This window comes from Macaca nemestrina, chromosome 2, assembly GCF_043159975.1.
Source record: "Macaca nemestrina isolate mMacNem1 chromosome 2, mMacNem.hap1, whole genome shotgun sequence".
NCBI lineage: Eukaryota > Metazoa > Chordata > Mammalia > Primates > Cercopithecidae > Macaca > Macaca nemestrina.
In genome coordinates this window covers 59,310,195-59,331,562 of record NC_092126.1, presented here as the reverse complement: position 1 = coordinate 59,331,562, position 21,368 = coordinate 59,310,195, and the positions used below count along the sequence as shown (strand labels likewise).

The following is a 21,368-nucleotide window of genomic DNA, read 5'->3' as shown; positions in this document are numbered from 1 at the left end:
TTTATCTTTCCTATTTTAGTTGTTAAAATATTTTTCTCAGGCATAATTCTTTTTAATCTCATAATTATTGTTTCTTCTTTTCTTCTTTTAAAAGAAAGATGATTGTTGTCTCTTTGGATCTTTTAGTTTTCTGAGTTTTTTTTTTTTTTTTTTTTGATGGAGTCTTGCTCTGTTGCCAGGCTGGAGTTGGAGTGTAGCGGTGCGATCTTGGCTCACTGCAACCTCCGTCTCCCGGGTTCAAGTGATTCTCCTGCCTCAGCCTCCTGAGTACCTGGGGACTACAGGTGTGTACCACCATGACAGGCTAATTTTCGTATTTTTAGTAGAGACGAGGTTTCACCATGTTGGCCAGGATGGTCTCGATCTCTTGACCTTGTGATCCATCCACCTTGGTCGCCCAAAGTGCTGGAATTACAGGCATGAGCCACTGTGCCCAGCCTCTGATTTTTATCTTTTATTTTCTTTTTATATCCTTTGTTTGTTTATAAATAGGCAAAAGAAAATCTAGTTATAGAGACAGATCCAAAAAGTTTTATTTATGAATTGGTCACAGATGGAGAAGGAAAAAAATAATTAGTGTTGAAACCCACCATTTTAACCAGAGCAAATGGGTTTAAAAGAATGCAACTGAGATAGGAAAAACTGGGGGAGGAGTATGTTGTAAGAGAAAAATAATACTTTCTTTTTCTATCACTACCATGTAATAAGGAGCATTTTTAACATCAAAAAAGACATAAACCCAGATATTTTAAAATGAATACTTTTGATTTTCTGAAAAATTCAATAGATGGTCTGTTTTCTTTTTCATTTTGTGGTGAGTTAATGAAAATTTCTGGCATTAAGGAATACTTGCAGTAGATAATGGAGGGATTTATATTTCAGGAAAACTCACTCTGGTACCTGTATAGAGAATAGATTGGAAAATATTGAAGACAAAAGCTCAATTAGGACTAGTAATAGGAAGCTGTGGAGGTAGATTACAATTTGAATACTGTGAGGAAGAAAGGTATCTACAAAACTGTTGATAAGGAGGCTGGAGGTTGAGGAAGTTGTGCCTAATGCACTGGCGTGTTCTCAGTAATGAAAAGCAGCATTTGCTGGGAGTGATGTGGTGGAATTTTTTTTTTTTGAATAAAAGATAATGTGTTGAGTTAAAAATGGAATCCAGCTGTTTTAATAGGCATACTTAAATCTTTCTGAGCTTCAGAGAAGGAGTCCTGCCTAGCCAACCTGTTCTTAGTATTATGTTTTATTTAGCATGGCTTTGGAAGCCACAAAACTCTATACGTTTATTTGAAATAAAATAGTAAGTAACTTGTAAGTGTATCAGACATATATTAAATATTACCTTCATCAGTAAGATCATGAGTTTCTCAAAAACAAGAGTCCCATTTTCTTCCTACAGAGGTGGCCTACTGTTTAGTGAAAAGAGCCCACACCTTGGAGAGCCACACCGCAGATCTACCACCCTCAGGCTCTTCATCTTCAGTGGCGGTAATGACGCGCACGTCATAAGATTCTTCAAGGTATTTGGTGAAATAAAGGATGTGTAAAGGAGAAGGGATTTTACATGAGTTAGCTATACCTTTCTCTTCTTTCTCCTTCAATGTACTCAGTCCTGGGTACGTACAGAGGGCACTAATGGCGTGGGGCCAGAAGAGCTTTTAATTTTGGAATTCTGAAGAACTGAGAACTCATGACCCTGTCATCAGCTCTGAAGTGGAATATAAATAAAGTTTTGTCAATTTTTTTTTAAAGCACCCACTAAACTACAAATCCCTTCTCTCTCCTCGAGGTGGACGGGTCACGTGTCTTTCCAGGAATCCGGAAGTCTGGTCCGCTCGCCCAATCACGCCCGGAATCCTAGCTAGCGGCGCCAGGTTGGCCATTCCTGGGGAAGCTTGCTCTCCGCCAAGCCGGGTCCCGCCTCCGCGCGCCGCGCTGACGGGTCGTTAGCGGATACGGCGGCCGCAGGGGCGGAGTCAGGGGCCTTTGCCCGCCTTGGCGGCCGGCTCTACCTTCCAAGTTTTCGCCTCCTGCTCCGCCATGGCTCCCAAAGGCAGCTCCAAACAGCAGTCCGAGGAGGACCTGCTCCTGCAGGATTTCAGCCGCAATCTCTCGGCCAAGTCCTCCGCGCTCTTCTTCGGGAACGCGTTCATCGTGTCCGCCATCCCCATCTGTGAGTGCTGGGAGCGAGGCTGGTTTGGGAGGCCGCGGGCGGGTCGGGCTGGGCGGGGACGTGGCAGGACCCAGCGAGCAGGCCAGGCGCGGATGCCGGCCGGGGGTCTGCGATCTCTCCAGGTCCCCTGAGCTCGGGGAGGCACAGAGCCTCTTCTTTTGGCACGGCGTTGTCGCCTGGGATTCTCCTGTTAAAGCACTCCGGGAGGTCACTTGTTAAAAGTACGCACGTTCCCGAGCTCCACCCCCGGAGAAGGTGGTTAACTAGTTCTGGGGTGGCGGCCCCGAATCTGTATTTAAACACACTCAAGCATACTGCCTGCTGCTCTTTTCCATACAACTGTTGCTTGCCGTTACGAAATTTTAAACTTACGTTATTACTTATTTTGTATAAATTAATTAGGTGAGAGACCCATGAAGTAACCCACTGAATTAGAAGTGCATCTTTACGTGAGCTACTTTACACCACTGCATAATTTTCCTGGTTTTTGCAGAAAGAGAGAAATTGAAGTGCCAGGGGTTGGGGATCTACCTTGTTTAGACTTTTTAAATAATCCCACTGTACCAATTCTAGAATTCTCACTGGGTTGGGAAAGTGCAGACTTGCACAATGTTGTTTTTAGTAGAGCTTAAGGTTCCAGAACTCTTGTCTTTTGCTGCACTGTTGTTGGGGCATTTAAAACCAAATGTATTTTTCTCTTTTGTCCTTATACAACCCAGCGTGCAATAAACGTGATGTGAAGCCATATTATGGCTCACTCATTTGACAGCACTGCTTGGATTTCTGATAACAGCCACGTCAGCAAGGAAACTATGGTTTGGGACTGCACGTGGCATTTTGGAATGGCCTGTGTTTAGCATGCTAGTACCCTGATGAATGAAATTCGAAGTCTGACTTGTGATTACGTTGAGCCAGAGTTTGTTCTCATTTTAGAAGCAGAAATCTCATCTGAACTAGTAATAGGAAGGTGATGTTTTTCAAATGTTCTGAACTGGAAGGCTTGAGACTATACTGTTAACTGGTTATCTCACTTCTGAAGATCCTCAGATACTGTATTGATTGCATAACTAATAACCTGGTATTTTACCAGGCTTAGCTTTAAATAATTTCGCAGGCTTTTGTTATGGGGTTGTAATGTTTTGTTTCTTTTTGTACTTTCCCCCTTTTATTTTAATTCAGGGTTATACTGGAGAATATGGCATATGGATCTTATTCAGTCTGCTGTTTTGTATAGTGTGATGACCCTAGTAAGCACATATTTGGTAGCCTTTGCATACAAGAATGTGAAATTTGTTCTCAAGCACAAGTAAGTATGTTTTTCAAGTGAAAGTACGTACTACGTGTTGTATTTTTATGTCTTCTTACAGATCGTTTGTGTGTGTTGGTTTTAATAAGCATTAATTTGAGATATCTATGTATTAATATATATATTTTGGGGGAAAGGAACATTGATGCTAGGAAGAATTATTAACTAACTGAAATGGAGACAATCATTCTGACATGGCTACAGAAGATTTTGAGGGTGGAATTAGAACACCTAAGCCCAAGCCTTAATAGGTTCATCGGAGAAACAAACCCACCAAGTAAATTAACATTTCAAAAGCTAAATGTAATTATGGAGAGAATTGTTCTGGGCTCTTCACGTATTGTTTTTGGAAGTTAAAGAAATGATCTTTTTGTCATTATTATTATTATTATTATTTTTGAGACTGCATCTCGCTGTGTCGCCCAGGCTGGAGTGCAGTGGCCGGATCTCAGCTCACTGCAAGCTCTGCCTCCCGGGTTTACGCCATTCTCCTGCCTCAGCCTCCCGAGTAGCTGGGACTACAGCCGCCACCTCGCCCGGCTAGTTTTTGTATTTTTTAGTAGAGACGGGGTTTCACCATGTTAGCCAAGGATGGTCTTGATCTCCTGACCTAGTGATTCCCCCGTCTCAGCCTCCCAAAGTGCTGCATTATTATTTTTTGAGATAAGGTCTAGCTCTGTTGCCCAGGCTGCAGTGCAGTGGCATGATCATGGCTCACTGCAGCCTGAACCTTCCCAGGCTCAAGTGATCCTCCCACCTCAGCCTCCCAAGTAGCTGGGACTACAGGTGCAGGCCACCATGCCCAGCTAATTTTTTTGTCGAGACAGGCCACGTTGACCAGGCTGGTCTTTTTGTTTTATTACTTTTTTTAAAAATTAAACTCTCTGTCATTTTCAATGCTAATTACATTTGTTTTCATACAAGTGTATAAAATGTAAAGGATTAACATATTCTAAGATCACACATGTTGTAAAATACAGCTTTTAGAGAAGAAAACTCAAGCCTCACCACCGTAAATTTAAACATTAATTATAAGCAATTAAATATTCTAGTTTCATAGAGGTTAAAATGCAGGAGCATCTAGACTTAGGAAAGATGGTAACATTTATTATTTCTCAGTGTCATGGTCCTCATTGTCTCATTGGAAGTGGTATAAATTATTGTTTAACTGACACCCTTTGATGTTGCTTTCATGTACACTGTGATACTTGGGTAGGGATAGCAGGATTATTTCCCTCCTTCCTTCATGGGGCCATCTAGGTGCCATATTGCTTTGGAAGTAATTTCTTAAAGGCAATTGGAATTTCACTGAGACTTGAAGTGTGGACATACTTTGTATGTGCATTATCTTTTCATCCATAGTTCTCACTCTAGTTTGGACACTGTTTATACTCATATTGCTGTAACAGCCTCCATCTGGTCTTTTAAAACAAGTTTAGGGCCCACCCTGCCATGCACTATATAAAGCACATTACCCTATGTAATCCTTAGAGCATCCATATGAAGTGCAGGTATTTCCCTTGTTTTATTGAATAAAGAGTATGTATTTCTCCTTATGTGACATCATTTTTATCATGTCATTCTGATAACTCATCATGGGTTTTTTTTTTTTTTTTTTGAGACAAGAGTCTCACTCTGTTGCCCAGGCTGGAGTGCAGTGGCCCAATCTTGGCTTACTGCAACCTCTGCCTCCTGGGATCAAGCGATCCTCTCACATCAGCCTCCCAAATAGCTGGGACTACAGGCACGCACTACTACCCCGCCTGGCTAATTTTTGTATGTTTTGTAGAGATGGAGTTTTACCATGTTGCCCAGGCTGGTCCTGAACTTCTGAGGGCTCAAGTGATCCATCTGCCTCGGTCTCCCAAAGTGCTAGGATTACAGGTGTGAGCTGCCACGTCCAGCCATGGCCTCTTTTTTTTAAAATGTATTAAATTCTAGACCTCTGGAATGCAAGTCATCTGCTTCCTTCCTATGAGTCTGGCCTCATCTTTCAGAATTAGGCTTTAACTCTTCTGCTTCGCCCTCACATCATCCTTTGACCATGTCTTGTGCCCTCCCCCATTTAGGATTAACTTACTTCCTTTCCATTCTTACCTGTGTTTTATTTTGAGACCTAGGAATCTTTTCCAGAGAAACCCTTCCTGACTTTGATCATTTCTTTGCTTTGTTGTCCCTGTGTTAGACTCTTTCGGAGAATGAGGAATAGAAACATGTTGAGATGATCTCAGTTAACAGGGATTTATTTTAAGAAATGGCCCAGAATGGCCTCAGCGGCTGAAGTGGCCTTCACAGTTTCCTTCCTATTGTTCTGGACACAAAGGAGCTCAGGTTTCGGGGCAGCCGTTCTGATGGACCAGCAGAGAAATTGGGTTATCTCTGTTATCTTTCTGCTTGGCAGCCCCTCAACCAACTGCCATTCCAGGATTCAGCTCATGTTGGCCTCCACTGTATGGGACTGTTTCTTGTGAGGCGTGGCCATTTGTGCATCGGGAAGCCCTCGCAAGTGGGCATCTTGTATGACCCATTCTTTGTAATACTCTTGGAACTCAGTCCCTTTGAGACTTACGTTTTTTACTTGTTCTTCATATCATTTTTCATTCATCTCTTTAGAATCAAAGTCATGTTCTTTTTACCTTCTCATTTCTACTTTAGGCTTCTTGAAGACACCCGCCATATCTTATTTTATACCCCTTAAAGCAGTTAATGGTACATTTAGTTCAGTAAAATTTCACTGACTTACTGACTTAATAGACTCAGAGTAGAGGTTTTTTTTTTAGTCATAGTTTTGGCTTTATATTAAATATGCTACTGACTTTGAAACTCCTACAGATTTGCAAGATGGTTAAGGTTCAAAGATCCCACAAGATACTGAGTGTGGGTAGATGTTGGCTGTAGAAAGAAGATGGCTTCAGAGTTGACAGTCTGGGTTCCAGTGCCAGCTCTGCCACTCTTAAATGTATAGCCGTGGGCATAGTTTTCCCTATGTAGACTTCAGATTCCTCAGCTATAAATTGGGGATGCTAATGGAATCTCAGAGGGTGGTGAGGATTCATTATGATCATACATGTGACATGTTAAGCATATAGTCTGGCACATAATAAATGTTTATGTGCAGGGTTGAAGAGGTTGGGACTAAGAGAGCCCTTAGAAGTTGTTTTTGTTTTTTAAGGTGGCATAATTTAAACGATGTTTGCAAAGATGTTTTTATTTTAAGAAATCAGGTAGTGTCTTTTTTTATCTTTAATTTTGGAAGTGTTCTGACATACTGATGTGAAAGAGTAAAGGAAGAAAAATACAATTGATTTTATGGGTTATCTCAGTTGACTGAGTGCTAGGTCACTAGCGTGACTTCTATTTTGTTTTACAGTATTCAGCACCGAGTGAGGTTTATTTTCTGAGAGCTCTAAGACAGAGGGGAGGGCTTCCTCTTAAGTTGCAGTAAACCTGCAGTGTGGTTGTTATGCCCCTGGTAGGTGAGGATAAAATTCTAGACCTAGAAGAGAAATTGCTTAGTTATCTGGTGTAATGTCTTCATGAGGATTTGTCATGTGGATAATCGGTTGACTGTTCGTCCTAAAGACACATAGTGATAACCAACTCTTTTGAAAATGCAGTAGTTTATTCCTGTGTCCTAACACCTTGATAGTTGGGGTGTGTGTGTATATTTTTATGTTAAGCTAAGAAAGGTTTCTGCAGTAAACTGTCCATTTCTTTTCCGTTGGTCTTTTGTAGAAAAAAAAAAAAAAAGTAGTCTGATGTTAAGTTCAGGAAACACATTTATTTATTTTTAATTTTTCTTATTTTTCCTGTTCTCATCATCTGTTCTCATGAAGAAACATATTTAGTGCCTGGTCTGCTAAAGAGGTTCAGAGAGAAGAATCTGCCTTTGGAGCTGAGTGTCTCAGAAATGCAAGAAGCATATGAAAAGATAGTTTTTACATAATGAATCAAAGGAATTTGGATCTTTGGAGTAAAAAGTTCATTTTAGTGTCCTAAAGTGTCTCGTAAAAAGACAGCTGTCTGCCCCCTTAGCAGCCTTTTTCTTTAGGTTTCAGAATTGATTTCCTCTTATTGTGTGATTTTTTTTGTTTGTTTGTTTTTTTAAAGAACTGTTTTTTCCTCTTTCCAGTTACCAATTTGTGTGGGGTAACGAGGTTTAAAAAGTAACTTTGTAAACCTTTTAAAAAATACATTATTAGAAACTGACTAAATGTTTTCTTTTTATTAATAACAATGTCAATTCTAACTCAGTTCTTGAGTGAGAGAGCTAAAGATGGAGACATAGGTAAAATCAGTTGTAATTTGTGCTTCACTTGTATCCCAGACACCCTTGTAGTTGAAGAAGGGTTGAAAACTCCTGCCTTGAGTGACCTGGGGCTTTCTGTCCATCACACCTAGCTTAAATCGTTCTTTGGAGTAAAGTTAGAATAATTACTTTAAGATATTACAGCTGTTATTTCCTCTTTGTTTAAGCCTAGTTTTCATTCCTGTTATGTACTTGGAACTGAAATAATACATCATATACCAATGCCTTATGGAATTTATTTGTTGAACAGTTAGATGACAGATTAAAACAAAATGTAATTAAAATGATTCTTAACTAAATTGTGTTAATAGCATTTGACTTTATTAACCACATTAATTCCTAAACTTTGGAAAATTCTTCTTTTTAAGCAGAAATCAAAACATGTCACTAATAAATTAACCACATCTTGGACATTTCTTGAACTTTTGGCTAGTGCAGTGTAATAAACTTGGACTTTCTGCTCAGCTTCTTTTCTTGAAATGTGAAATATTCTGTTGCCAATACGAAATAGGAGTACAGAGTGTTTCTGAGAGAGTGTGATGTTCACCTCTGTAGCATATGGAAACTTTTTCTTTTCTTCTTCCAGAGTAGCGCAGAAGAGGGAGGATGCTGTTTCCAAAGAAGTGACTCGAAAACTTTCTGAAGCTGATAATAGAAAGATGTCTCGGAAGGAGAAAGATGAAAGGTTTGACTCCTATTTAAAGTATGGTCATCATAAAAGGGGATACTTTTTGAATAAAATTTTTTTTTATTTTTGCTTAAAGAATGTGGATTTTGGAATTGTCTGAGGTAAATTTTGGAATTGTAGTAGTAGTAGTAATGGAAATAGTAATAGCTGATGTTTAGAGTTTTTATTACAACCGGATACTTTTATCTGTGCTATACAATAGTTGATTTATTTCAGTAAAGAGCCCTGTGAAGTAGGTACTATTTTTATCTCCTTTTTATACCTGAGGCAACAAAGGTACAGAAAGCTTGGGTAACTTGCCCAAGGTCCTGAATTAGTACATGGTAGATCCATGATAAGAACACAGGCAGTCTGACTTGAGAGCTTGTACTTGTAACTGTCTGCTGGAATTGAGGAGGCAACAGAGCTTTGTACAGAGCAGGCTTTGCCTGTTAATAGGTGTGCAACCTTGAACATATCGCCTAACCCCTCTGGGTCTGAAGGGTTTATGTGTTAACATGTCTATGTGGTGGTATTTCTGTTCCTGAGCTTCCCGAGGGATATCCAGTAATTAGTTATCTGTATTGGTTGGGAAAAAGAAAATAACTGGACTTTTCTCCTTTTGCCCAATTCTATGCCACGTTTATTAGCCCCAGTCCCGATTTTTTCTGCCAGCTGCTCTTAGAAGGCTTATTGAGCAATCTTAACATCTGAGTAGCAGAAGTCCCTGAGTCAACTTGTGCTGAAGAATTGCCACTTAGTTTAATTGTTGTGAGTCTGCTGTTTTCATGGATCTTTAGCTTTAGTATCAAGAAGGGGCTTTGTTGGAACATATTTTTTACCTCACTTTGCTCCAGAAAGACTTTGTGTGAACTTGCAGTGTTAGTGTATATAATATATTTTCTGCATTTAATACGGTTTTCTTAAAGTGCATATAAAACAAGTAACGCAACTTTAAAGAACAGAAACCATTTAAAAGGAAGAAAAGGTGGATGAGCAAGTACCTTAGAGTTAGTTACAGCAACTGAGCACTGAACTTAGTTGTGGGTTTCCAAGTGTCAGGGGAAGCATCTGAGGTCACATAGCTTTCATTGTCTGACGAGAAGCAGCATGCAAGTCCTTCTGAAAAGAAACTTTCCTGGCACTGGATCTTGGAAAGACTTTATCAAGTGGATCCTTATTTAAGGGACACTGAGTAACTTAATGAACAATGTCTTCTATAGTGGTTTTGGAAAGGTACCAAAACATTATTAAAATGATTATGTCTTATGGCTCCTTTATAAAACTGAAGGCACAGTATTACGACAATGGAGGCCTTTCTGCATGGAGCAGCTTTAATGAGGTCGGGCTGCATGGTGTTCCAGTTGCATATTTTTTGCATAGGGTTCAAGGTTAGGGAATCTAGATCACTGTTTTAGAAAAAACCTTTTGTTGAATTTTTCATTACAATGGTGTTTCTTAAACTAGGGTATGCATAATTACCTGAATTTCAAAATGTTTGTTACAGGTTTTAAAGGTTTTCTGTGATTAATTATGTCAGGGATAGTAAACAGGTTTCCTCTGCCGACTGCAGTCTTGGACAGATTTGGTCTGGCACTTGTTCTTGAGCCTGGGTCATGTCTCGGAATCTTTTTCAGTTTAGTGTTCAGGTAGTGACTACTAGTGAATCAGTTGAAATTGGGAATGAAACCTTTGCCATTTGCCGGATTAGGTATTTCAAAGTGGGGTGAGGTGGAGGTTTCATGGATATATATAAGTGCAGAGTATCAGAACATTATACAATTTCTCTTTTCATCGGTAGAAATTTGGCTGTAAAAGCCATACTGGATACAGTTTGTACTGTATTGATTGCCCTTGATAACTGGGACCAGAGCCTCTCATTAAGATCTAGTTTGTTTCCCTCTGAAAGAATTCCAGGAGATTTGATGTAAGGAGAAGGCTTATCAGCATTTCTTTGCTTAGATGTGTATTTCTCAAAGCTCTGTCTACATTCATTTGGAATATATACTCCATGCTGCTTAAAAGTACTTCAAAATATTCATTTATCCAAGGATGGAAATAAGCAGAGGAGAACGTGGGATTCATTAACATTCGTTCCAGAGTGCGAGTGTGGTTTCTTCTTGATTTATGGGTGATCTGTCATTTCACATTATTTGATTGTAACTGTTGCTTGGTCTCAGCTTTTCTCTTGTAGGAAGCTCTTCCTGAAAACATCCTTAAGATATTGGGAAGTGCTCTCCCAAACCAGGTTCCCTACTAGGAAGAAAATGTCTTCTACTAGGCAGAACCGTTGGCAATGAGGGCATTTGGGGGTCCTAAATTTAAAACAGAAACAAAAAAAAAAGGATATGAGTGGACTCAGAAAAAGTTCTAAAGGCTGTCAGGCTTTATACACTGATGTAACTAACATGTGGTCATATTGGGATCTAGGGAAATCTAAAGGATTGGGCCACTTCTTTCATTAAAACTTTTTTGAAAATGGTTCTTGTATTAGTCCATTTTCACAGTGCTATAAAGATACTACCTGAGACTCGGTAATTTGTAAATAAAAGAGGTTTAATTGACTCACAGTTCTGCGTGGCTGGGGACGCCTCAAAAAACTTACAATCATGGTAGAAGGTGAAGGAGAAGCAAGTGCCTTCTACACAAGGTGGCAGGAGAGCGAGTGAGCGCAGGGGAAACTGCCATTTTTAAACCATCAGATCTTGTGACAACTCCCTCACTGTCACGAGAATGGCATGGGGGAAACCACACCCATGAACCAGTCACCTCCCACCAGGTCCCTCCCTCAACATGTGGGGATTACAGTTCAAGATGAGATTTGGGTGGGGACACAGAGCCAAATCATATCACTCTTATTTAGGGCTTGACAGAAAAGAAGTTAGGGAGAAGCACTGTGATGCAAGTGAGATAATTTTATCATCTAGAGTAAAGTCAGGCTGATAACCTACTTAAGCAACCTGCCTTCACTGGATCTCCTGCCAGAGTCTTAAAAATGGAGGCAGTTGTCCTGAGTGTTCATTCTAGTGTTAAACCATGTTGAGACTATGCATCTTACTAGGCTGGTCTCACTGATCAGTGTTAGAATGATGTTTCCTGGAACTCCAACTCATGATTTTTAACAACTTACATTTAAACTTCTATGAAATTACAAGGTGTTTTATAGTTGATGACTGCACTTAATGTAATGTCCTTCCCTTCCTCCAAACTTACAATAAATGGAAGAGTTATTAAGTTGATGGTGTCTGTAATATGGCATGTGTTAGAGACTACAGATTTCTTATGGTGAGCGTAAGATGTTAATTTTTAGCCTTCATTTAGCTCCTTTACAGCCAAACCTGTTGTCTTTGGATTAGTATACATGGTGAATAAAATGTGTCAGTTACCAGTGACTTAAAGTGTTGTCCTTAGGGTTGATGGGATGTGTCATCTGACTCCAGAGTAGGTTTATCTTTTGAGGAGACAAAGTGTCTACAATAGTGGCCTTCAACCTTTTTGATAATGACCTACAGTAAAAAATATGTATTTTACCTTTTGACCAAATAAACTCACATGTGGACACATGCACATGTTTCATAAAACAATAATTATCCTGCTCTGTGTGATGTGCTGCTGATGTTTTTCTATTCTTTCCTGTTTCATTTTTTAAAAATGCTGGTCTCAGCCCACTCAATTAATTTCTGTGGGCATTTGATCCACTCGATTGAGTTCACATCCCACTAATGGGTCACAACCTACCCTTTTAAAAACTGCTTTACAAAGTTAATTAACCAACAAGAATAAAGGCTCCCTTATTCACAGGCATCCTTTAACTTCCTTTTGCCTGTTTGAAGGCGTAAAAGAAAAGATGGATGAAATACTAGTAAATTAGTAAGATAAACTATCAGATCAAGTAAAATAGAATAAAAAGTAAAAGAATTTTACAAACATTAAAAAGTCCTCCTAATGATTAAGTGCCTTTTTTGTTTGAATTAATGAAGATGGCTAACAATAGCCTGCTTCTGTGAGACCACAGGTAGTTTTTGTCATTGGGATTGTCTTCTGTAGGTGTGATATTGAAGTCTGATATTCGTAGGCTGTAGAAAGCCTCAAGCCCAAGGCATAGCCAAGGAACCTCCACAGGCTGCCAATCATGGAGTCTGAGTTTTAGGTAAGGGCCAAGAGAAAGACATTTGACTTAGCTGCTGATGAAAACATGCCAGTTGCCATTAATGAGTCCCTTCTTCCATAACCCTAGTTGCCTGGGAAAAATGGTAACATAACCAGTATGATGTTTTCTTACCTATCATAGAGTGAAATATTTTTTTTTCAGTGTAAGAAAGGGGAGAATTCTGACTAAATTTAATATTACATTCTTATCCTAGAACACTCAAGGAAAAACTTGTTTTATGATGAACTAGAGCCATATGCTACTTAAAGTTTTTTTTTTTGTTTTGTTTTCTATCATATTTATAAGCTTGTTTGACTTGGTTCTGTGTCTCTAGAATCTTGTGGAAGAAGAATGAAGTTGCTGATTATGAAGCTACAACATTTTCCATCTTCTATAACAACACTCTGTTCCTGGTTGTGGTCATTGTTGCTTCCTTCTTCATATTGAAGAACTTCAACCCTACAGTGTATCCTTTTCAAGGTTGATTATCTTTTTTAGAAGTCTAGAAACAGTAGTTCGTTTTGGTTCTGACTTGTCTGGATATTTTAAGTAGAAAGAAAAGCTGCTCTGGGAGTCAGTCCATTAAATAGTGCCGACTTTAGGTAACTTTCTGGACATTTAAAATAACAGCTATTGGTTTAAGATTCTTTTAAGTTTATGAATTATGACTTTATGATAAAGTATTACAAAGCAGTCTGTGGGAATCTGTGTCCTTGCCTACTTAAAAAAAAAGCTCCAAAGAGCCAAAGCAAACTTGTCATTTTTGATAGCTTCTGAAATAATAAGCCCCTGTATCTGCTGTTATTTTTGGGCTCAGGGGGTTGGGTGGATGGCCAATGCAGTTAAATAGGTTAATTCCAGTGTATCTTAATAGTGTTTCAAGATGCTGTTAAATTGAGCTTTTGGGCAAGAATCAGCCTTCTCTTATTAATTTATTAAAGTTGTTATCCAGGAATGTGCAGCCAAGATTTTAACAATTGGTGATTATGATGTAATAAAATACCAGATACCCTCCAACGTGTACCTTTTGGGAATGCTGGAGTGGTTTGCTGAAAATTGTACAGTTGTGAGGCTGGGAGTAGCTTTGAACTTTTAGAACCTCCTTGCTGTTGCAAGCCAACTGCAGCAAAACACTGATTCGCAGGGAAGACTTATTTTTCCATTGCTCTTAGGGGGGAAAAGGGAAAACAAATCTCTTTTCTCCCCATGTTCTTTGATCAGCTCTTTTCATGAAGGTTAATTGGAATTCAGATTATTCTTTGTGATCGTGTGTTCTAGGTTTCTGTCTTAAGTGTTTTTTTAAAATTGGAACACATTTCCTGTGAATGTTTTCCATTTCTTTTGGGTCTTCTGTCTTGCAAATTGTGTTTGCAGACAATGGGGCTGCACATCATTATGATTACACCAAGTGTCAGGAAGGAAGCAGTACGTTCCAAAGAGATGGGCTCTTTATTTTGTCGAAAAACTAATTTGGAGTTACTCATTTTTCCATAACATTAAATTTCTTACAGGAACTACATCTTGTCCATAAGTGCTTCATCAGGACTCATCGCCCTCCTGTCTACTGGCTCCAAATAGACCATGTCAGCTTCACCCCCTGGCTTTGTGTCTATGGGTGGCCTGTGGTATATGGAAAAGTCGCAGGGTGGTCAGGGTGGGAGACACACAAGATGTTTTCATAGTCTAGAGCCTTTAAAAAACCCAGCAGAATGTAACTCAGTATTTGTTTATTGGCTGTTTTTGACAGATTGTTGAAATTAAATGAATTGAAAGGGAAACTCAGAGTACCAGGACGTTTATTAAAAGGAAAAAAATGTCTTGCAATGTGCTATAATCACAAGAGGAGAAAATAACCTGTTTCCTTGATCTGTCAGAGGTCACAGTAACCTGGGCCGAGCTGTTATTATTTATTATATAACAGTAGTAGGAAGTTAATAACTGGTTCTCTGTGTTCCAAGTACAATATTGCAGCTTCTTTTGAACCATAAATATCCGAATGAATCCTCTTCCCAGGGGATTGAACAGAAGCTTAATGTTTAAAAGTGTTTGAATTTGTGATCTGAAATAACGCAAAATTAAAAACATGATTTCTCCAGTTTTCCAACTTGAGGAAGAGAAACTTGTGGAAAAGTTCTGCTGTTTTTTTTTTTTTTTTTTTTTTAAAGAAGAAGGGCAGCCAAGGTAGTAACCTAAAAATAGTGCCCAGGCATATGAGAGTTGTCCTATGAGGTTAAAGAACACACTGTTCCGCTGTATGGCTTTGGCCCTGAGTGGCCAGGGAGGTCAGCTTGACCCTGCCATGTTGGTTTGACTTACTAAGACATAGGAATCATTGTTTTCCTTGACCAGGGTCTCACACCCTGGAGGAATGTTAAGTAAGAGAGAGAACCTCTTTCCTGAATATTGACATGTAAAAGACCAAAGTAATTTTTCTGAACTTCTGCAATTCTGAGAACTTTCCAAGGAATTTACAGTGATTTTAGTGCTTGTCAGCATTTTTCCATGAGGACTTTCATACATTTGACTCTTTAGTTCACAGATTCCCATTGATTGTGAGTAAAATATTTCTCTCTTTAGCCCTTGGGGATCCAGCTGAGAGGAATCTCTTGCATTTTTTAACCAGTGTATGTACAGATATTTCTTGTGTGTGCCATGACTTGAAAAAGTTTGGGAAGCTCTTTAGCAATATCAGCTAAAAGGCTATGAAATCAGTTGTCATTCAGTAATTTCCTACAAGCAGCACCCCAAAGGAAATACAGTCCTAATCTTTAGTATCCACTTCTAAATTTAATGTGAATTTCATACGTGTTATTAGTTGTTTTCTTTATAATTTTATAAAAATTATCCATCAGGAGTTTAACTTCCACTTCCCATGCTATTGGATGTGTTGGGCTCCATCCAACAACTTGAAAGAAAAATGGGCAGGAATACATTTGCATAATGACCCAGATCATTTTCTGCAACTGAGAATTATATTTCATCATTGCTTCCAGAAGTCTGCAATTCTTTACTTTTCCTTGGTGGATTATTATCTAGCTGCCATCACTGGATAATGTGGAGTGACTAGAGAAGTCACATTCACTGCAAGGTACAGTTAGGGTAACACTTAGGAGGTTTATTATTTTTAAAAAACTTTTCTTGAACTCCTGGCCAACATGGTGAAACCCTGTCTGTACGAAAAATACAAAAATCAGTGTATTTTTTGTACACTAATTTTTGTACACACCAGATGTGGTGGCGGGCGCCTGTAATCTCAGCTACTGAGAAGGCTGAGGCAAGAGAAGCTTTAACCTGGGAGGTGGAGGTTGCAGAGAGTCGAGACCCTGCCACTGCACTCCAGCCTGGGTGACAAGGGTGAGACTCCATCTCAAAAAAGAAGCAAAAAAACCCCAAAAACTTGTCTTTACTGTTGATTAAAAAAAAAAAAAAACAAACAAAAAAAAAAACAACGAGCCAGACCATAGTTTGACTGGTGGCATGGAATTTGTGTATCAAATAAATGCATTTCCTTATTTGACAAACCATCAGTGTCTACTATTTGTTACCAGAGTTGGGCCATCTTTTAAAATTGCTGGTGAAAACTTGCCACTAGATGGCAGTGCCTGTATAGATGGGGAAAAAATCACCACCATTCTTGGTATAATACAGTGTAGCTTAGATGAGGTGGTGAAATAGAGGTATCAGCCTAATATTCCTAATATAGTTTCTCTTGAATTAATAAACTGAAGATTTGTAGGAAAATAAGTGAGCAAAATTTGTTTCCTGTTGTGAATTTTTCCTACAGCACTCTTTTTCATCTTGATGTTTTCCAACTTTCTGTACTAATAGATACATTTCTGTGCATAAGATTATGAGGCATATACTCACAGTTCAGTAGTTTTTGTTAAGGATTTACTGTGTGAGTACTTCATTGTCAGGAATTGCAGAACCTTTTCCCCACTGCTCTCATCGTCTAAAAGTTCTGTGTGGCACACAGAGATGCGACCCACTCAGTCAGACTTAGATAGTGAAACCATACTGTAGAATTTTTGTCGTAAAAAGACCACATACCCAGCACCCGTGAAATAAAAGATTCATCTGTAACTGGGATTCAAACTGATTAAATTCCTTTGCTCATACTCATAAATAGCACTAAAATGTTACAACATTTTCATTTACCTATTTTTAGTTCCTCCATTTTAACTTACTAAAAATCTTGGATTGATATTCTTAACCAATAAAAGTTTACTGGTGGTCCTATTTGGCATATTATTGAAACTTGGAAAGGATAATTTGAAACAAGGTTTGAAGTTCACTGAAATACAGAGATTGAATTTATACTCAATTCTTGTGAAAAGTCTTGCTAAATAAGTATGATTAAACTTTGCTTTTTGAAATTTGTCTTTTCCCTACACTTCTTTATAAGAATCCTATGATGAAGTACATAATCTTTATTATATGACATTAACTATCATTTTTCTTTTCAAATTGCTTTATTTTTAATTTTACTTTAAGTTCTGGGATACATGTACTGATCATGCAGGTTTGTTACATAGGTATACATGTAACCATCATTTTAATATCTCACACATAAATGCACATCTTTGTAGTTACCGATCAGATATATGTGAGGCAATGAAAGGCATTGAGCGGTTACAATAAAGGGCAGACATCAGGCCTCTGCCAGTATGTACCTGCTGTGCCTTTCTGCCTGCCCTCTTTCTTTGTTTTCAGTGTGCATGCCAGTCACTGCTGCTTCTGGAGACAGAATGGAAGGATACATGTATGTGTCATTTATGGAGAAAACCAATTTATAGATGTATCTATTAGAGCTCTAAGGGATTCTCTTTCACTTCCTTGGGACTCCCAAGCAGAGGAATTAATAGAAGACTAGGAGGGTCTTGGTTTAAATTTTCAGGAAGAGAGAGACTAACTTCTCTTTGGCCTTTATGAATTTTCAGTATATCTCTTCGCTGACTTTTCCCTGTTTGATTTCTGAGTTTGGATTAATACTTAAGTTTTTTAACTTCAACATTCTCACAATTTCTGCATAAAACTTTAAAGCCTTTTAAAAGAAAAAAAAAAAATCTACCTAAAGGAGCCCTGACATAGAACACAAAATACTTGGGTTCCAGGCCTGGTTCTGCCATCAGCTAGCAGTGTGTGAGTTTGGGCAAGTTTTTTTCATCTATCCAGGCCTGCTTTGCTCATTTGTGAGAGGGATGGCTTTGCAGATTGCTAAGGTTCCTTCAGGCTCTGACATCTGCCTAATGACTTGGGCAGTCTCTTCATGAAGTGACAGTTCTTAAAGTGGGAAGCCAGACACAGGGTTTCTAGTTTGCCTGAGATTTCCATATAGGGATGGCTGCTACCCAAGTTACCTTTTGGAATGATATATTCTCTGCCAGGGAATTCTTTTCGGAAGAGAAAAGAAAATTAGAGTGCGTGGAAATTTTCCTAAGGACGTAACTGAAATACATTATCTAGTATATTTACCATGACAGATTCGCATATAAAAAACTGGCTGTTCCCACAGCTAAGCCATAATATTTATATTTGGTTTTGATTTGCAAGTTTTTAAAAGTGAATTCATGAAGCCTTAACCTTAGTGCAGAGTGTTCTAAAACTCAGTGAGAAATGATATCTTCAGTAGTTAATCTCCATTGATAGAAAATGTTTGGATTGCAATTTAAATCTCAGACTTTTGATCACTGCTATTTCTGTTGAGTATTCAGTGCAGCTTAGCTGCCAATATAATTTTTATTTAGATGATTATTGCCTATTTTATGGCCACATATATTTTATATGTGTATATTTTCCATATATGGAAAATATACATAAGCCTTAAAATGAAAGATCAGATAAAATCTATTGTGAGATTTAATGCACAAAATGCTTTTATTACTCTAAGCAAATAAATCACATTTCCCATTAGACGGCACCTCAGCTCCTCTATACGTACAGCAGTTCACTGGATTGAATACACAATGAACAACTGAAAAAATGATCAATTTCCATCATTCTGATATTCGGGCAAAAAATTCAAACTTTGTTAGAATACAGGTACTAGTAATCAAAAAGAAAATTTCTTGATATCTCCCACTAGCATTTTCAGATTTAGAATTTAACCATGAAATACACATTTAGAAATAATGACAGAAAATAACATTTTAAAATGATACTACAATTCTTCTGTAAACCTCAAAGTGATTTCTGTATGGGGAAGTTGCTGACCAGAAAATTAAATTAGAATTTTGTACATCCTCAGATATCCAAATAAAGTTAAAGGGCCACCTCCACACCACCCCCTTCAAAAACAAAAAACATATTTTCTCTCTTTTTACAGATATTGACACAGTATATTCTCACAATTTTTCTCAAGTGGGATATTAATGAGGGTAAGTAGCCAATAGTGGCAGGGCTAGATATACCTCAGATTTCGAGTGCAACAAGGGTAAGCCCCATTAATCCATGCAAAGAACTTTCATGCATATAGTTTAGTGCATATAATATTATATAACCAGAAGTTCTTTAACATTTTGCTTTTCACTAGGCAAGTTAATTTACCCAGCATATTCTGAATAGTGACATAGCATTTTTTCACAAAGCCAGTGGTTGACTTTCATGTTAACAACGCTTCAAAAATACCAAACATTATGTTGAAAATCCCAGTGCTAATTAAACAATCAACATTTGCCTTTCTGGGTATTTTACAGGTTTACTTAAAAAACTGAGCATGTATTATGTTTATTTTTAAAGCTCAAATATTTAAACTTGCAGAAATTGTGCCTCCAAGCAGTTGACAGTATAAAGCAGGTTTTAATAAAATGTAACAAATGAACACCTAATTGCAGATACATTGCATTTTCTTCAAAGCTAAGTTTCCGTAGCAGTGTAGCCCTCTCTTTTATAAATCAGCTGCAATGTCACTAAAGATTGGGGTATTCATCCTTTTACTGTCACTACTTGTAAGTGGATATAACATTAGAATCCTAATAGACATTCTGGATAAGTTGTACAAGGCCATTCTTGGGGCCAAGCAACAGTAAATATTTGAAAGGTAATAAAGCCAAAATACCCAGAAATTGTAGTTTTGTTGAACAACAAATGGAACAAAACGTGTTAATATGAATGTGAAAATAGAAAAAAATATATATAAAATTCTTTCTGCTTATTCTTCCAAGCAAGACTTTTGAGTGAAGATACTGTTTATTTTTTTGTTTTTTTGTTTTTTTGTTTTTTTTTGCAGTGAGATATATTTTTAATAACTATTTACTTAACAAGAATCTATTTCCTAAGAAAAATCTCTGAATTCCTTTCCTTCACTGAATTTAGTCTGTCTACTCTGTTTCTTATGCAACTCACATTGCATCTGTGGATTTTGTTCTTTTGAAAAAATATATCTGTACAGCCTTCTTTGAGTTACCAAATGCCTGAAGGTAATACATCACCCCCTGGCCCCCATATTCTTCCCATTGCATAAGCATGAGGTGTATACAGCAATGCAAGAATAGGTGACTCCAGTCCAAGATAAGAAAATAGAATGGATTTTCTTGGTTGTGAGTTTTCAGATGTGCACAGTGGTAGCGACAGCAGACACCTCAGAGAATCCAGGGAGGGACACTAGAGGTTGAGCAGCAAGCTGCTAAGTGATTGAAAAGACTGGTTAGTAACACCTTTCTGTACTGGGCACAGGCCGCTATTTTAACCATGCAGCTTCTGTGGTTCATGCATTGCCTTATGATCTATAGTCCTTCTTGCTGTAGGGCTTGTTGCGCAATATGTTATCAATCTCATTTACCACATGTGATGTCATCTTTGGGAGGACCTGAGAGCAGGAGGAGAAGTACATAGGATATTGTTAGCAGTGTTGATCATTCGTTTTTTTGTGCTCTATATTTAGCAAATTAATCTAGCATCGTGTATCTTCACAAACCACAGCTGAAATATAACCACCCCCCCCATCACATTGTAACCTCCTTGAGGTCAGGGGCCTTGTTGATTGCATAAATGAAGGCATAAAGGCATAAGTGAAGGCTCATAGAAATATAGAGCAGCTCTATCCAGTGTAAATATAATGCAAGCCACATTTGTAATTTTTAATTTTCTATTGGATACCTTAAAAAGAACAGTGAAATAAATACACATTTTTACTCCATTATGTCCAAAACATTATTCCAACATGTAATCAATATAGAAAAGATACTTGACAGTTGTTTTTGGTACTAAGTCACATCTTGTGAATATGTTACACTTAAAGCACATCTTTGTTTGGACTCGCCATCTTTCACGCACACAGTAGCCTCATGTGGCTAGAACTATGGTAGTGCATAGCACAGGTCTAGAGACTAAGAAGAGATTTATTCTGACTGGTGGTCTGAACCCTGGTGAAAGATGGCTGGGGTTTAACAGGCATCCCAGGTAGATGGAATAGCATGGAAAAATGAACTGGAGTGATAATGTACAGTGATTAGTTGTGGGGATGGTAAAACAGGATATGGATGGTAAGAACCGGATAAGAGTGTGGAAGGCCTTAAATGCCATTTTATGGAATCCCCACTTTAGGCAGTGGGGAACCTGTCAGGACTTCTGATCTAGGAGTAACCCCATCAGACACCTGGAGGTGGTTTGAAGGGTGAGTTGGAGGAGGTTAAAAGGGGACACAGATGTTAGATATGTGTTACAATCCAAGCCGGGCAATAGGGCCTTAACTAGGGCAGTGGAGCAGAAAAGAAAAGTAGACCTGAGAGACATTTTGGGTGATGATGGTGGTTTCAA

General features: G+C 38.3%; 2 protein-coding genes across 6 annotated transcripts in view; one reads left to right on the top strand and one right to left on the bottom strand.

Moving 5' to 3' along the window:
• The first annotated feature begins 1,958 nt into the window (after window positions 1-1,958).
• On the top strand, window positions 1,959-16,133 carry LOC105488577 (signal sequence receptor subunit 3). The gene is made up of 5 exons (XM_011752782.3): window positions 1,959-2,179; window positions 3,359-3,485; window positions 8,381-8,479; window positions 12,946-13,077; window positions 14,123-16,133. The coding sequence occupies exons 1-5, from the start codon at window positions 2,047-2,049 to the stop codon at window positions 14,187-14,189; spliced, it is 558 nt and encodes a 185-aa protein (XP_011751084.2). The 5' UTR covers window positions 1,959-2,046; the 3' UTR covers window positions 14,190-16,133.
• Window positions 16,031-21,368, bottom strand: part of LOC105488578 (potassium voltage-gated channel subfamily A regulatory beta subunit 1) — a 501,524-nt gene continuing 496,186 nt past the window's right edge. For all 5 annotated transcript variants that reach the window (XM_071091130.1, XM_011752785.3, XM_011752788.3 and 2 more), the window contains one exon: window positions 16,031-20,418. In XM_071091130.1, the coding sequence (XP_070947231.1) occupies window positions 20,329-20,418 (90 nt within the window). In that variant the 3' untranslated portion in view covers window positions 16,031-20,328. The remainder of the gene's footprint in view (window positions 20,419-21,368) is intronic.

Coding starts and splice junctions, on each gene's coding strand:
- LOC105488577 (XM_011752782.3), top strand. CDS start 2,047: ATGGCTCCCAAAGGCAGCTCCAAACAGCAGTCCGAGGAGGACCTGCTC. Junction 2,180..3,358: donor CGTGTCCGCCATCCCCATCT/GTGAGTGCTGGG, acceptor ATTTTAATTCAG/GGTTATACTGGAGAATATGG. Junction 13,078..14,122: donor AAGAACTTCAACCCTACAGT/GTATCCTTTTCA, acceptor AATTTCTTACAG/GAACTACATCTTGTCCATAA.